The sequence below is a fragment of the Lampetra fluviatilis genome, chromosome 5 (genome assembly GCF_964198595.1).
Source record: "Lampetra fluviatilis chromosome 5, kcLamFluv1.1, whole genome shotgun sequence".
Lineage (NCBI taxonomy): Eukaryota > Metazoa > Chordata > Hyperoartia > Petromyzontiformes > Petromyzontidae > Lampetra > Lampetra fluviatilis.
Window position 1 is genome coordinate 14037530 of NC_136279.1, and position 15938 is coordinate 14053467.

General features: G+C 46.3%; 1 protein-coding gene across 3 annotated transcripts in view; it reads left to right on the top strand.

The window, feature by feature from the left end:
* RAD1 (RAD1 checkpoint DNA exonuclease) overlaps positions 1–15938 on the top strand; it is a 74494-nt gene that overhangs the window by 56141 nt on the left and 2415 nt on the right. The window contains exons 1-5 of one of the 3 annotated variants that reach the window (XM_078856842.1): positions 5464–5507; positions 7986–8163; positions 11022–11172; positions 13896–14007; positions 14946–15143. In XM_078856842.1, the coding sequence (XP_078712968.1) occupies positions 7990–8163; positions 11022–11172; positions 13896–14007; positions 14946–15143 (635 nt within the window). In that variant the 5' untranslated portion in view covers positions 5464–5507; positions 7986–7989. Of the gene's footprint in view, positions 1–5463; positions 5508–5556; positions 5630–7985; positions 8164–11021; positions 11173–13895; positions 14008–14945; positions 15144–15938 lie in introns of those variants that run through there. The other 2 variants (XM_078856843.1, XM_078856844.1) reach the window with 2 other exon arrangements.

The following is a 15938-nucleotide window of genomic DNA, read 5'->3' on the forward strand; positions in this document are numbered from 1 at the left end:
AAAAAGTCCATCCCATGTGTTAGTGAATTTTGTTTTTATATTTTAGGCAGGAAATTCGTTTTCAAATTTAGACTTTTTTTTCTGGGGGGGAGGGACCCCCAGACCCCCAATGTTGACTCCATGGCTACATCCTGCGCTCACCTGTCAGTGGGCTAGCATGTACACTCGCTAATACTTGGAGTCTGGCGGGTCGCGAATAGGGAATTCGTTTATATTTAGTTACTCGCGAAAATGCGAAACTCGCGAATCCAGAACTCGCGGATAGAAAGGGTTTTCCGTATAAACAGGGTTTTATCACAGAGAGAACATGGATATCTCCTTGCATCGGTTGAATGGCCTTCAGGAAATAGTGAGAGGTGTACAGAGCGAGTTTTACACACAGTGGTCAGAGAAATGTCAGACGATGGCACGCTTCCCTGGAGCGCATTAAACGTTTCTGAATGCATGTTTATAGCCGTTTACTCAGAAGCTAAGAAACCGTTTGAAATTCAAATAAGTACTTCCTTATTCGCGTCTGAATGGAATGTTTTTTTTAAACCACGTTTACGTACAGGCATTCGTGCGTAGCATCAGTGCATATCTTAGAGAAACACTGCGTCACGTTTTTACAATCGTCATTATTCCTTGGCGGGGTATTAGAATGCATAAGACGCGCTACGCGCAAGCGAGCAGCAGCCTCTCTCTCTGCGTTGCGTCGTGAAGGCGAGACGCAATTTCTCTCCTTTCGCAACAGAAGCCATCATCTCAGCAGGCCTCGCCGTGCTGGTGAGCCTCAGAAAGGTGAAGCCGTTCCAGAGTTCGCATTCCTAAACAAATTGCTGCTGTGGAATAGTGGGTCCGCAAAGGCGGACAATGGGCCTCACATGTGATTTTTTTTCGTAGACTTAGTCCGTATAATATCGGCATCGTTCACGCAATTACAAAAATAATCCTTCACCGCATCATTCATGACCCACAGGATGGGAGTTACAATTTGTCAAGGGCGGTAGGTGGCGCATTGGGTGGGAATTCTATAACTAAAAAAATACCCCAGGTAAACGGAACAAGGCCATATATTTGGACCTTTATAATTCAAATAAGGATCCTAAAGTTAATCCGGAACTACACATGTGACCAATGTTAATAGCGCTTGAATAGGAGTGATGTGTTCAGATGTATTTGTTCTTGTTAGAACTGGCAGCAGCGTTTTGTACAAACTGTAATAGACAAAACACAACTAGCAGTACCGTACAAGAGAAAATAACATTTCAATCGTCAATCTTTGATGTTATAGGAAAATATCCGTCTTCAGCATCTGGCAGAGACAGAATCACACTCGGTGAGGAAATATTTATTCAGTGAAACAAATATTTTAGTTAAATTCCTAATATACGGCTCTGGGTCAAACAATGTCGCCTAAAATCCTCATCGTAGCCCTGAAATCAGAAGGGAAAACACCCAAAGACAGATTTTAGACAGATTTGATCTATTTCAGCAGGAAGGACCCGATAAGCTGTTCAGCTCAATTTCATAGGCGCTTTGCGACTGTACAGATATTATACAGTACAGATCTTTTTGTCTGAGTTTAACATTAAGACTAAGTACATTTTGGGTCAACGATTCCTTGCGTGGAGTTGTTTTTCTCTTACCCTACCTTGCATTTGGCGAAATTCAAACGCGTGTGAGTTTGGTTGCTGGGTTTGGTGAGATTTGACGAGCGCAGACGCCGGTAATCTGCGGATCAGGAGCCGCATGCGGCTTTTGAGGAACTGCTTCGTGGCGTTATTTATTAAGTAGCGTCTCATATTCACATGCATTGCGGCTCTTCAAATATTGCGGTTTTTTTTGTTATACAGAATTCGATATAAATAGTCCTTCTTGTTATTTTAGTTACTGACCCCTGGGCCGAGCGGCAGCATGACGCGGACCAACTCTGACAAGGTAGTAAGGGGTGGCGATTCACTGTCCACTATTCACTACATGAAAAGTATATATTATTGTCCACCATACTCTCTGCGATGTACCCTCTGATCTAGAAATCAAGAACTTATATCATATTCCAAGCCAACCTCGATTCAGTGGATGATCAATCGTTTTCAACCGCTGTCCCTGATATCTGCAATTTGCTCTTTCTCATGGCTGTCTGCACTGCTCACTCGAGTCCGGGCTTAAGACTTTCCTATTTCTCATCCATCAATTTCCAGATGAAATGGCTTGATCATCAATGGAATTACATCCACAGCACATTGATATCCATGCATTTTCTACTACAAAATGAAATCGTATTTTCTACGACAAAATAAAATCGTCTATTTCCACGATTGTATTCACATCTTTTTTTTTTGGACATTCAAATTTCATTATGTTGTATTGAGTGTACACACCACTGACACTGCCACCGTGAGATCAAGATGTCACTTCAAAACCCAAAAGCAAACAATATGACAGTTTATTCTTAAATAATTGCGGATGTGACATACACAATCAGACCCGAGCATCTGCGCACACAAAAAAAAACACGCACACCTCGTGCATTCACTGCCCTCATTGTCGTTGCCATGCTCACACACGCGTCACTCACGCACACGTCACTCACGCACGTCACTAAAACAAGCGGACAGCTTCTTCACAGGCCCCCAATAGGGGCTAGAGTGAAACGACCAGCTCACACATTCACATGCTCTCAACGTCACATCCATGAAAATTTTACAAATAATTTGAGATCGTATGATGTGGATACCAGCGTTGGCGGAATGATTGACAAAAATGTTTAATTCTGTTTTGTTTCATTGTTTTCGTTCCATTACATTGAAGGGTCAAAAGACCATCTGACATATGAAAATGACTTCGGACGAGGAAAGTATAGCTCAACTTTATGGTCTATTTGCATCTTGACTTAAAGCTTTTGTGACCGAAGGAATTCGCATTCTTTGGGTCTTTCGGTAAAGTCACGTAGATAGGTTAAAAGAAAACAACAAAAAACTACGTTTCGATCGCAGCACAAGCGTTCGTCATCAGGAAGCTAACCCTTTCAGAACAGGGGTCCCCAACCCCCGGGCCGTGGACAAAGCATCGGTCCGTGGCCTGTTAGGAACGGGGCCGCACAGCAGCAGCAGGTGAGAGCGGTGAGTCCGCGCGTGGAACCCGCCCCCATCGTTTTATTATTCACCACTTCCATCCCCGCCTCTTTCCCGCACTGCGCGCTTGGCTCAGTCACAGTGTTGGTAAGCCCACAAGCTGCTAACTCCTAGCCAAAGTGAGTAAAAAACAAACGTGACTGGAGAGCTTCTTTGAAAAGGGGAAAAGAACCAATGATGACCCCCCCCCCGTCCGTGAAAAAAATGTCTTCCACGAAACCAGTCCCTGGTGCCAAAAAGGTTGGGGACCGCTGCTTTAGAAGCTAACCCTTTAGAAGTAAACTGAGTTTACCTTTAGAAGATAAACGTTGAGTTGTATAAGGGCACCACGGGGTGACCAGCCCCTCCCCACCCAGCCCCACCCCTCCCCACCCCACACCAAGCCCCACTCTCCTCACCCAGCCCCTTCCCACCCTCCCCACCCAGCCCCTCCCCACCCAGCCCCTCCCTGCACGATAGACGGACGGACACAATAATCCCCTGTGGGCTGGTGTAACCAGGAAGTTCCAACCAGTATTATTTTAATCTTCTGGCCTCTTCCCTTTGCACCAATCTGATTTTAATGCTTCGATGCCTTCTAATCAGAGGGGTGTGGTGGCGTCGCCGACCAAGTCGGTTATCAGTGGCTCTGCTACTTTTGAACTTGGCCTGTCTGTGAAGTCGTTAAGACTTCTGGCAGTCTACCCCCCCCCCCCACACAGACATAGGGTTAGCCGTCAGGCCTAACCCTGACACATGTGCAGTGAGCGACTTCACACACATGTCTAGTAGAAGGCTTCTTATTTATTAAGAGCACACAGGGATGTTCTAACACGCAGCTCATCTCCGTCCTGCGCTACGCTGGCTGGTTGACGAGCGTAGCAGCGGTAACGGAGCTGGTCTTGCAGAAGAACAACCACGTGGTCGAAGACGAAGGGATGCCTTGAATAAAGGTGTCAGTTTTGTACCAGTTTAAAAGGGTAAAACCCTACTACTAAACAAATTACAGTTACATGTACTATTACTTAGCAAGTGATTCTTGCCTATGTGCAGTAACAACACATATCTTACTAATGATGGCTTTTACATGCATTGTTTACTGTGATTTAGACTTCCTGCACTGCAACCCGATGTAAAAAAAAATGTGTTTACATTTTAATAAATCGCGGTATCTCACAGAATGTTCTGTACGAAGAACATTACAAAGGTGTAAATGGGATTGCTCATTGCAGCCATACATTCTATAAATTAATATCACTGTACATTTTACACCATTAGAGATTCTAGGCATTCACAGCACTATCAATTAAATTTATTAAAGTCACAGTAATCTCTCCTTGTATTCATCTATTAAATCCACTGTGTACAGATTCATAACCTCTATACATTGTAAAGGTGCAATGGGATTGCTATTCCGTAAAATAGATCCACAGTACTATAAAATTTATATACTATATATATTTTATATATTCACATTTCCGTGGAGTCTACAGTTCAATACCACGATAGATCACATACACACCACTATATATTCAATAATTAAAATAACTTGTTACTGTAGATTAAATGTTCTATAGATCGACACCACAATCAATTGAATGGAATTACATACTAAATATTATATTCACATCCTTTGGGTCTTTCGTTAATATATTCACACTCCAAAGCGTACGGCATCAACACTGGAATCTGCTGTGCTGCCCGTTTCTGTTGTCCAACACGTAGCCCTATCACAGCCCATAGCACCTGGTATGCATGGTGGTTGCCCATACGAGCACTTATCCTATCTCCAATAAATTTTGCCGGAGCCAATTTTTGCTACTGGAGGTGCGTTTTAATTAAATATTATGTTTGTGCAGTTTTCGATTTATTCTTTATTAATTTGGGAGGGGGGGGGTGCTGATTTCCATTTCCTTGACTTGCCCCACTTGTTGACTTTGTCTTATTGCTTTTGTCATTTTCTTAACCTAGCAGAGTCGGGTCCTGAAATAAAAAAGGGGCTCCCCCACCCGCTCCTATTTGAACAACAACAAAAACCCCCAATTCAATGTGTTTCATCGTCATCTTCTTTTGGACGGCAAGGTTCAAATCTGCAACAGCATCCGTGTACATCGAAGTTATAAATAGCCCTCGCGGTGTGGACATCCAAGTTATTAATAGCCCAGCGGTGCGTAGATTAACCGATACATATCAACGGCATGTCCCAATACTCTGGGTCTCAACGGGGGCACTGGGTGAGTGGCTGGGAGATAGGAAACCTCGACCCCACGGGGGGGAGGAGGGGGGCGGGGGGAGGTTCCAGATGCGGGGTCTCGTGACCCACGGCGTTATGACGTCACGCGGCTATGTCGTCATGTCTCTTGTGCAACTTCCCGCCAAAAAAAAAGTTCAACCCTCGGCCCTCCCCTGCAGGTATTCCGGCATTCATTTGCGTTACAAACACATTCCGGTGGAGCGTTTCGGCGGTTAAGTTCGCCTCGCTTGAAATCGCCTTCCCCCATACAGGAGATCTCCTCGCTCTGCGGCGGCCCGGGGTTAGTAACGCGCGGCGGCTCTTGACGCCGCGATGCGAGGCGAGGCCAGGGCACCCCCACCCCGTAGGCTCCAGAGTGGAGAGAAACCAAAACAACAACATTCGTGTCCAGGGTGGTGGTGGTGGTGGGGGGGTGGTGGTGGTGGTGGGGGGGTGGTGGTGGGGGGGGGGGGTGGTGGTGGGGGGGGGGGGTGGTGGTGGGGGGGGGGTGGTGGTGGTGGGGGGGGGGTGGTGGTGGGGGGGGGGGTGGTGGTGGGGGGGGGGTGGTGGTGGTGGGGGGGGGGGTGGGGGGGGGGTGGGTGGGGGGGGGGGTGGTGGGGGGGGGGGTGGTGGGGAGGGGGTGGGGTAGTGGTGGTGGGGGGGGTAGTGGTGGGGGGGTTTGAGGTTGAAGGGGGGGTTTAGGGTGGGCGGTGGTGGGGGGGGCGGTGGTGGTGGGGGGGGGCGGTGGTGGTGGGGGGGGGCGGTGGTGGGGGGGGGGGCGGTGGGGGGGGGCGGTGGTGGTGGGGGGGGGGCGGTGGTGGTGGGGGGGGGCGATGGTGGTGGGGGGGGGCGGTGGTGGTGGGGGGGGGGCGGTGGTGGTGGGGGGGGGGCGGTGGTGGTGGGGGGCGGTGGTGGTGGGGGGGGGTGGTGGTGGGGGGGGGTGGTGGTGGGGGGGGGTGGAAATTCCTCGTTGCGAACAAAGAATGCGTCGTCGTTGTGCACTCTTCGTGAGAGTTGTATCCGTAAGGCGGCCACTGATGTGTGCTGCCACGATTTAGTACCAATTTTATCCCTATCGAGGGAAAGGGGATATCGATTTGTCTGTGTCAATCCCCTTGGCCCAGCTTTCAACTACAGTACTTGTTTTCATTTCTCTGTATTATGTACGTGCGTTTGTTTACGTTTAAGAACAATACGTTTGCTAAACTTTACAGGACTTACTATGTAACATTACGTTAAGTCATTACAATATTTGAGGTGTCGGCATCTCGCGTGTAGACAAAGAGGCTTGGGATTAAGCATCGTTCATTGCCGTGTACCTGGCATGCATTGCAATGCAAAACAATCACGCGGGATATACCGCCTCCACATATCTGTTACTTCCACGTAAAAAAATATAGATATTTAATCCTAGATTTGAAGCTTTCGTGACTGCAAGGATTCATATTCTTAGGTTATTTCGGTAAAGTCACGTAGGTAAAACATTAAAATTAATAAAAATAAAATAAAAATCACGACGTTTCGGAGGCAACACAAGCTTCCGTCTTATTAATTTTAATGTTTTACCTACGTGACTTTACCGAAAAAAACCTAAGAATATATTTAATCCTGTGCATAAGCCATCAGCCGCACGGCATTCAAAGAACGCATTTTTCACTCGATCAATTTCGCCATGCAAGAGCCTCATCAGCAGTCAGGCTCTGACTATATTTGAACACAACACAGCGACGTGGCTTATACTGCAGTAATAATAGAGCACGCCTGAAAGTCATATTGAATGTCTATTTGACACACGTAGGCTTTCGCGACCAATATCCATAATATAGTTTTTTTTTGGTCAGATCGCGTAAATGTGTCACGTAAACAGAACATGACAAATCGTTACTCGTATAGCACACCGGTGTGTTGAAGAGCAAATCCACATGTACAATCTGGTTTAACGACACTTTTATAATTACGCGATTTCTAACCCAAAAAATAACGTATGGATCACATTGAATGTGTTGTTTCTCCTAGAAATGTAGATCACATACTGAATCTGTCCACGCATAATCGGAATTCTTGTGGAAGTGTGGATGTTCAGAGTATCGAATAATCTCTTTCGTTCATGATTCAATTGAGCAACTATAATTTTACATATTGCGTTAGGAGTAGTGGAGTGTATCGCTGTGATATTTGGCTGATGTGCATTTCCAGGTGATAAGCTACTTTATTGAGCTCTTATTTGTGGCCAGGTCGCTTCTGAAAATGAGCTGTGTTGCTCAGTGGCGCTTGCCCGGTAAAATAACAACAGTTTGCTTTTCATCGTGTTTTTTGTATTTCTGGATCAGGCGATTGTTTGTTCTGGGTGACCAGAATAAGGCCACTTATAATCAAAGAAAATGGCCACGGAAAAGAGCCAGAGTATAACCATACCTGTTAACCACTTATCAGTGCCTACATTATTATTACAGACCAATTCACACCTTATTGGTCTTATAAATCACCACGTTCATCCTACAAAGTCCCGTCACGAGGGAGAAACACAAACAAATAGACATTTTGAAACGGCTGTACAACCGTATGGACCTGAAATCTCTATTTCCCTGTATAAGAATACGGGTTGACCGGAATATGTATATCGACCATATAATGAATGGCTTGCTTCCTATCGGCAGGGCGATGGCGTCCGGAGGGAGCGCGGTGCTGTCGGCGACGATGGACAGCGCCCGCACGCTCGTGTCGCTGTTGCGCGCCGTGCATTTCCGCGACCACGCCACCTTCCTCGCCACGCAGCACGGCCTCAAGGCCACGGTGGAGGACACGCGCACCCTGCAGGCCAACGCCTTCGTGCAGGTAAGGTGCCTCTACTTCTTCTTCTTTCCCAAGGCAGCCTGGGCGGTTCTGAGCAGTCATTAATATTTCAGTCCTAAGTGGTCGTTTCTTTTTGATCGCATGTTTTTTTTCTCCCATAGGATTCCTATCGGAATTGGTACTCGTGTAGAGAAGTGCATCATCACTGAATGTTATAAAAGCAGAAATCAGACCTACTCGGTGGCTGAAAAATGGGTCTAATGTACAAACACTGATTTATAAAGTACACGCATCAATAAGAATCGCCTTATTAAATATAGTCACCTTTCACAATCACATTTTCATATAATTCCAGAACCTTTTTGATTCCTTCCAGAAAGCAATTATCTTTCAACTCATTCAACACATACTTCATCCTAAAAGCACTTTCCAACCAAAGAGTATGCTCCTCATTGTATTGGAAAACTGCTGAACTTCCCTGGGTGTCAGGTCTGGAGAATAGGCAGGATGTGGCAGTTCCTCACTGGTGGCATTGCTTAACAAAGCTGCCTTTGCAACATTTGAAGTGTGTACTGGGACATTATCATGCACAAGCAAGGGTGTGGTTCACATCTTTCCATGGAACTTTAATGGCCCTCATGCAGTCGATAGGACAAGTCTGTATAATATTTACCTCGCCACTGTGGTGACATGCTAATTACCTCACCTGGTATACAGGAGGTTGTGAGTTCGATCCTGACCCTGATGCCTGTATATATGCCTGTACATTTGGAGTTTGCATGTTCTCCCCGTGGTCGTGTGGATTTTTCTCCAGGTTCCCCGGTTTTTATCACCACATTTGTAAACATGCATTTAAAGTATTAGGCTGCTATAAATTTCGACATGATAAGCGACTTCGTTGAGCTATCATTTGTGGGCAGATTACTTCTGAAAAAGAGCTGTATAGCTCAGTATAATTTAAGTTGTAAAATAAAAAATACAGGCAGTCTCCGGGTTACGGAATGGTTAGGTTCCCGAGAACAATCCGTAACATGATTTTTCCATACATTTCAGAAATGAACAATTTTCCCCCAAAATCAGGATAAGTTTCCATATTCAGAAATATTTATGCCTCCCCGACCCGATTACTAGTTCGTTTTCTCTCAGTACTGTATCGTGTTGTTGTCCATTCTCTATTGCTACCTGTATCCTATCGCGATACATACTCTTTTCACTTCCTATTATGCTTTCATTTCATCGAATATTTACCCGAACACTACCCGTAATGAAACTAATGGAGCATACACTGTTTCCAATTGTTTATGAATGCCACAAAACATGTTAATATTAATTGTTAACAGAAAGCAGTCACTTACAAATGTTAATTTGCCGTGCATTTGACTAGGCCTAGACGTCTCTGATCGCTGTTGGTATTCCAGAACAAGAACCTTGGCCTACATCCTAAAACATCTGCTTACCAGGCAGTGGTCATCACAACACTCCTACAGCTGCGAGACGTGGACCTTGTACAGTTGCCACATCAGGATGCTTGAGGCCTTCCATATTAGGTGTCTTCAATGCATCCTGGGGATAACCTGGCGTGACCGAGTGTCCCATACTGAAATACTCTGCAAAACCCACTGCATGAGTATGGAGGCTACCATCATGCAGTACTAACTTCACTGGCTCGGTCACGTCATCAGGATGCCAAAGGCGGTCCTGTATGGCAAGCTGCACCTAAGCCACCGGCCTACAGAGGGCCAGAAAAGGCGCTACAAGGACCAACTGAAGATGGCCATGAAAAATTTCAGTCTGAGCCCTACCCAGCTGGAGGACACTGCCGCAGAATGCTCCGTCTGGTGCCAGTTCTGCCAGCAGGGAGTGTTGAAGCTCGAAGAGGACCGAAGTGAACTATGGAAAAGGCAGAGACATGATGCCAGAACCATACCTACACCTCCAATCAGCGACTTCACCTACTCTGTCTATAGCAGACGCTGTGGGTCGAGGATTGGACTTTACAGTCACACAAAATCCCACAAATAGAGGCAGAGGAGGAAGGTCATCGTCAGATACGATGGACAACTTGAAGAAGAAGAAGCAATCGAAGTGTAATTGTGTTAAATAAAGTATATACAGTAAATAACTCATGAAATAAACTTAAAATATAGAAAACTTGCAATAGAAAGTTACGAGACGATGTGGTGCGTATACGCACGGTAACAGCGTGACGGTATTCATCCGCAACCTCGCACGCTGCACTACTACTTGCGCTTAAGTAAATAACGAAAAACTTTCCGCATTTGATTGTTTTACATTATTTATGGGAGTATTTCCATAAGGTCAGATTTCCGTAAGTCGAGTCTTCCGCAACCCGGGGACTTACTGTAGTTTATAGTTCAGTTTATAGCGTCATATGCACCACACTTCCCAAAAAACCGGTACACATGATCCTCTTGCCTGTAGAATGGTCTAACTTAAGTTTCTTGGGTGTTGGAGAAGTTGGATGTTTAGACTGTATGACCTGCCATTTAGCCTCGGGTTCATAATGGTAAATCCAGGTCTCATCACCTGTTAAGCTTGTCCCAATCTGCCTTGATTATAAGGAAAAGTTATCAGATGCTCCCTATTGATGTCACGTCATTCTGAGCACTCAGTGTGCACACATCTTGTTTATTCTCACATGATCATGTAACATTTGTTTCTACTGATTCCACACTAATGCACAAGCTGTCAGCTAACTGCAACAGTAAGAGCAGTCTTCAAAAACTACGTCATGCATAGGCTTGATGTTTTCCTCATGTCCTGCAATTGCAAGCCCCGTCATGTTTGCATGCCCTAGTTTCCTGCATGTAATCCCTTTTTTCGCATTAATATGTATCCAGTACGTACCCATGTATATCTATCCCCCCCCCCCCCCGCAGACTTCACTTTTCCACACGTATTCCCTGCTTGAGAACCCAGTGTCGTTTCGCGTGAACCTCACGGCATTGCTCAGCTGCCTGACCATGTTTGGTGGCTCCTCTTCGTCCACTGCGTCGTCCTCATCTGCATCATCGTCATCAGCTGTGAGGGGTACAACATTACCCTTAGAGGCACAACTTACATTACAGCTTCACAGTGCATGGAGACTCACAGTTCTGCCATGGAGACTCAATCAGAGTCCACATGGACTCGTACTGTGTGCAGTCAAGTGGTTCACTGGTCACAGAACTCAGCTGTAATTGCTGAGGTCCTGGGATTGAATCCAGGTTTCTGCCACCTGTGATTAAATTGGGTTCTCAATTATAGCTAGCTGATCTCAGTCTGGACTCAATTGACTGCACGCAAATCACATTATTTTAACTTAATTTAGCTGAATTCCAGATCTGAGACTGAGAAAATTGCAGTTATAGCAGGCCCTGAGGGAAAGTGCAACAGTGTGTAAATATCACCACTGGGGAGACAAAGGCGGCCGGGCGTGGTGTTGGCCACCCACCCCCTCATGTGCCGTGCCGACCTTCATAGGTGCTCAGTAACAGCACTTGCCCCAACAGTCTGTTCAGGCTATACAAGGGATCTTTGTCTTGTGTGTTTGCCAAAAAAAACAACCCCTTATCTCCTCAGTGGTGCCTCACGGTAACGCTGTAGTGGATGTGAGCAATGCTATGGGGGGGGGAGGCCAATTCCAATTTTCTGTTCCCCTCATGGTGCTCTTAGCCACTACAGGGGCCAATGAGGGCTGTGGATGGGTGTGAGGGGCTGGTAATCATTTAAGTGCAGTGCTTCTTTAACATGTTTAATCTCACTCCTCAGACTTTCATCATCTGAGACTTTTTTAGCCCGATCTATGAGCATCTTAATGAGAGAGGATTTCTGTGCGGGGAGATATGACTGCTTTCAAATAAGCATCAATATGCGTTTTCTTTCGGTAAACACAGTGTGTTATTTAACAAACCTTATTAATTGGCTATGTCCGGTGGAAGTGGGTTAACGATACGTTTATATTTACGATTTATATTCCATTAAACCTTTATTATGAATGACATAATTAAAACAAAATCTTTTATTAGTTAAGGCCCACTGAGCAAAAAAATATATTTTTCACAAGTGAGCTGGCCACAAATGATAACTCAATGAAGTGGCTTATGGTGTGGGAATTTCTAGCAGCCAAATACTCTAAACTAATGTTTTTAAATGTGGAGGGAAGAACTGGAGGGCCCGGATAAAAATACACGCGACCATCGGGAGACCATGCAAACTCCAAATATACAGTCATCAGGGTTGGGATAAAACCCACGTCTTCCTGTATACCAGGTGAGGCAGTTAACGAAGGGGCGGACCGCACAGACTGTAATAACTACAGGGGCATCTCCCTCCTCAGTGTGCCGGCACACATGATGATGGGCAGGCCTGAGTAAAGCTACGTGGCCAGGAGTCGGAGCCATTCCTTGTTCACATTGGAGTGCGACAGGGATGTCGCCTCTGGCTCCCACATTATTTAACATAATCTTTGACTACGTAGTTCCATCTGGTACAGATACAATGGGAGGCTGATCGATGCCTGGGTGCAGTCAAGGGATGGCTCCCTATTAGTTAGCCATGTTATGTATACTGATGATCTGGTGATTGCTGCTCACTCAGAGGAGGAGTTGGAAGCGCTGATGCTGAACCTGGAGCATGCCACTAAGAGGTGGGGTCTTACTATCAGCCCTACCAAAACTATGCACCTGCCTGGGTATTTTGTGCCATCAAACACACCATCCCTCAACTCACTATTGGTGATGGAGTGGTTGTGGAGAGATTTCCATACCTGTGCAGTGTGCTTATGACCAGCTCCGGTTTAACAGCAGAGGTCTCGCTCTGAGTTAGTCGGGCGGCATTATCTTTTCATCATGTACATAATGCTGTGTGGAACCTACGTGATCTGTCACTCCACACAAAGCTTCGGGTCTTCTCGGCCACGGTCATGCCCTCCCTTTATGCTTGTCAGATGTGGACCCCTCGAATGAAACATCTGCACCAGTTATAAATATTCAGTCTGGCCTGCCTACGATCCATCCTGGGTTTAACCAGGCTGGATTGTGTGAGCAGCACACAAATCCTTGAAAGATCTGCACACGTTCCCATCAGTGACCCCCGGCAGGGATGGCTGTGTTGGCTAGGTCATGTAGCCCACATGCCCACCCACTGCATGCTCAAGCAGCTTTTCTTTGGCCGGATAGAGGGGGCTAAATGGGCACAAAACGGGCTGGAAAAGAGATGAACTGATGCAGTAAAGGATGTGGAACTGAGTGGACTTATTGAAGACTGGTACCAACGGTGTCAAGATCGGCCTCCATGGAGGAGGCTCATGAAGGACACTGCTGAGCAGTTGGAGGCAGTCGCCCTCCAACAACAACGGACGGCAGAGGAGTGACGCTTACAACAGCGTGTGATGCGCTGGGCCACTAAAATGCAGCAAGTTGGCACAGTAGGGGGCACAGCTGGTGCATCTGCCAGTTATCTAAGTAATTTAAACCATGGCACCTGGGTCTGTCCCGTGACCTGTCAGCGAGCCTCCATCACTTCTCGTGGCCTCAAAGGGCACCTAGCCTGGCACAGGCGTAGTGGTGATGTCACCACCACTTTGTGGTGAATGGCAGCTGTTGTTGTTGGTGACAGTGCCTGCCTGTGTACCTATACAATCTTCTTGTGTTTTTGAAGTGTCCATTTCAGTCATGTTACTGCTCAGTTATGCTCGATAGGGTGTGGCCGCGATGGTCACCCATGAGGGAGTGTTTCCTTCCCAATGCATGTACATGTGTCGCGCTGTGCAGGTGGGGCCGCACGCACAGTGGCACCTCCTGTGGCTCTGAGCCTGCGCTACGGGGGGTACGGATCTCCCCTCATCCTGTGCCTCGAGGAGGGGGGTGTTGTCACTGACTGCAGGTCATGCTTGGCACAACACGTGCTTGTGTGTGAATGAATGTGCGTGTGTGAATGCATGCCTGTAAGCGTGGGGAGCCATAGTATTGCGGTTAGAGCGATGAATCAAGTTAAGTTCCTGCTCACGGCCAACACCAGGGACGATTATCTGAACCGGTCTTCGGCCTCCCCTAGGTCGACTCGTCCTTAAATGTGTACCCTGGTGCAGTGTGTAAACATTGTCACTGGGGAGACAAAGGCGGTTGATCGGGTCTGTGGTTGGCCTTGTGTGCTGCACCGGCCTTAATAGGTGCTCACTAACAGCAATTGCCCCAAATGTCTGTTGAGGCTACAAGGGGGATCTTTATTGTATAGGGCTAGTGCAGTAACAGGTTCACATACAACACTGATCCTAGTGATGGGTTTGATTCCCAGCTTTGCACATCATAAATGGAAAGTGGTATCTGAACTGAACCCGAGTCTCCCCTGGTTTGACTCATCCTTATATGAGTACCTGGTACAATGTGTTAAATATTTGGTCTACCCATAGCTCTGACCACCAAACCCTCCAATCCACCGTGTCGCCCTTAATATCTGCTTGCCAACAGCACTTGCCACGGCAGTTATTTGGGACACTTTCTGTATGCCTGTGTATTAGATGTGTAATTATTCACTCCCCCAACAACAAATCAATGTATTGTAATTTTTGGAAGTCACCATTTTATATATTTTTTAAAATACCATATATATTATATTAATTGTTTTATTCTGTCTCACGTAGTTTTCTTTTCAAATAACATAAATGCAACAGTACAGTATTTTGAATCTGACTTATTTGACCCATTGCGTGTATCATGAGCATAAGAATCGCTGACATTATGCATCATGACATACCTATTCGTGTATGTCTGTGATTGTCTATACATTCATGTGTTGATACTGTACTTGCCTGCCGGTGCCAGCCTGAGGACGCAGGAGCCAGAGGACCCCCTGGATTTTGAGTTTGGGGTGTCCAACGCAGACGAGGACCAGCAGACCCCCAACAAGGTTATCTTGAAGGCAGAGGGGCTGAAGGAGGCATTCGCCGACCTAGAGCTGAGCTCGTCCGGCGCTGAGGTGTCTGTCCACATCACCATGTCCCCCGCTCGGCCACACTTCCGGTAAGCTGCCTCTCCACACTCTGCGGTTGGTTACCTCCTTGCACAAGCCAGACACTTACTGCAGGAATGTGCCAAACGTCAAAATGAAGGATCCACTTGAAAAAGACCCTTACAATTCACCGAGGCTTTCATGGCTTAAGGGCATTATCAGAATCTTTATTTATACTGGAGGAATCTGATGACCTATGAAGTTATGTTTCCACATGTCCAGTAGGGGCGGATCAGCAAGTTTATATGGGACATGACAGAAACCGTCCTCTGCGACAACAGGACTGTTGATGTTTCTATTTCCATGGGCAATGCAGACTCCGCCAGTGCAGTACTGGACTAGGAGGCGTGTGATAACACCTGTCTTTATTCGATGATTTGGGGTCACAGTTCAATTCATTGATTATTTTGCCGTCCCTTGTGTTAAAATCTCTAGTGGCTGTAGGTTTGACATGAACCAATTACATTGTTACAAGCATGATGGATTGTGTATTGTGAGTATAAGAATCGATTTTAATGGATGAATCGATGCATCGGTTCATGCTTTGTAACCAGAGGGATTCAGCACTCCACTGATGCAATGAATTGTCATTATTCCATCCCATTTTAGTCTTGTTTTACAATCTGTGTATATTTTAGCTGTCTTCGCAAGATGCATAAGAATTTCGTTTAATAATTAAATCCTACATCGTTACGTGCCTAGATAGCGAGCACTGACCAAGAGCAGCATCAGGGCCCATATCTGTGTCCCCTGAGCTCTTTGGCCATGAAGCTCCATGGGCTGTGCTTGTATCCGTAAATTAATAT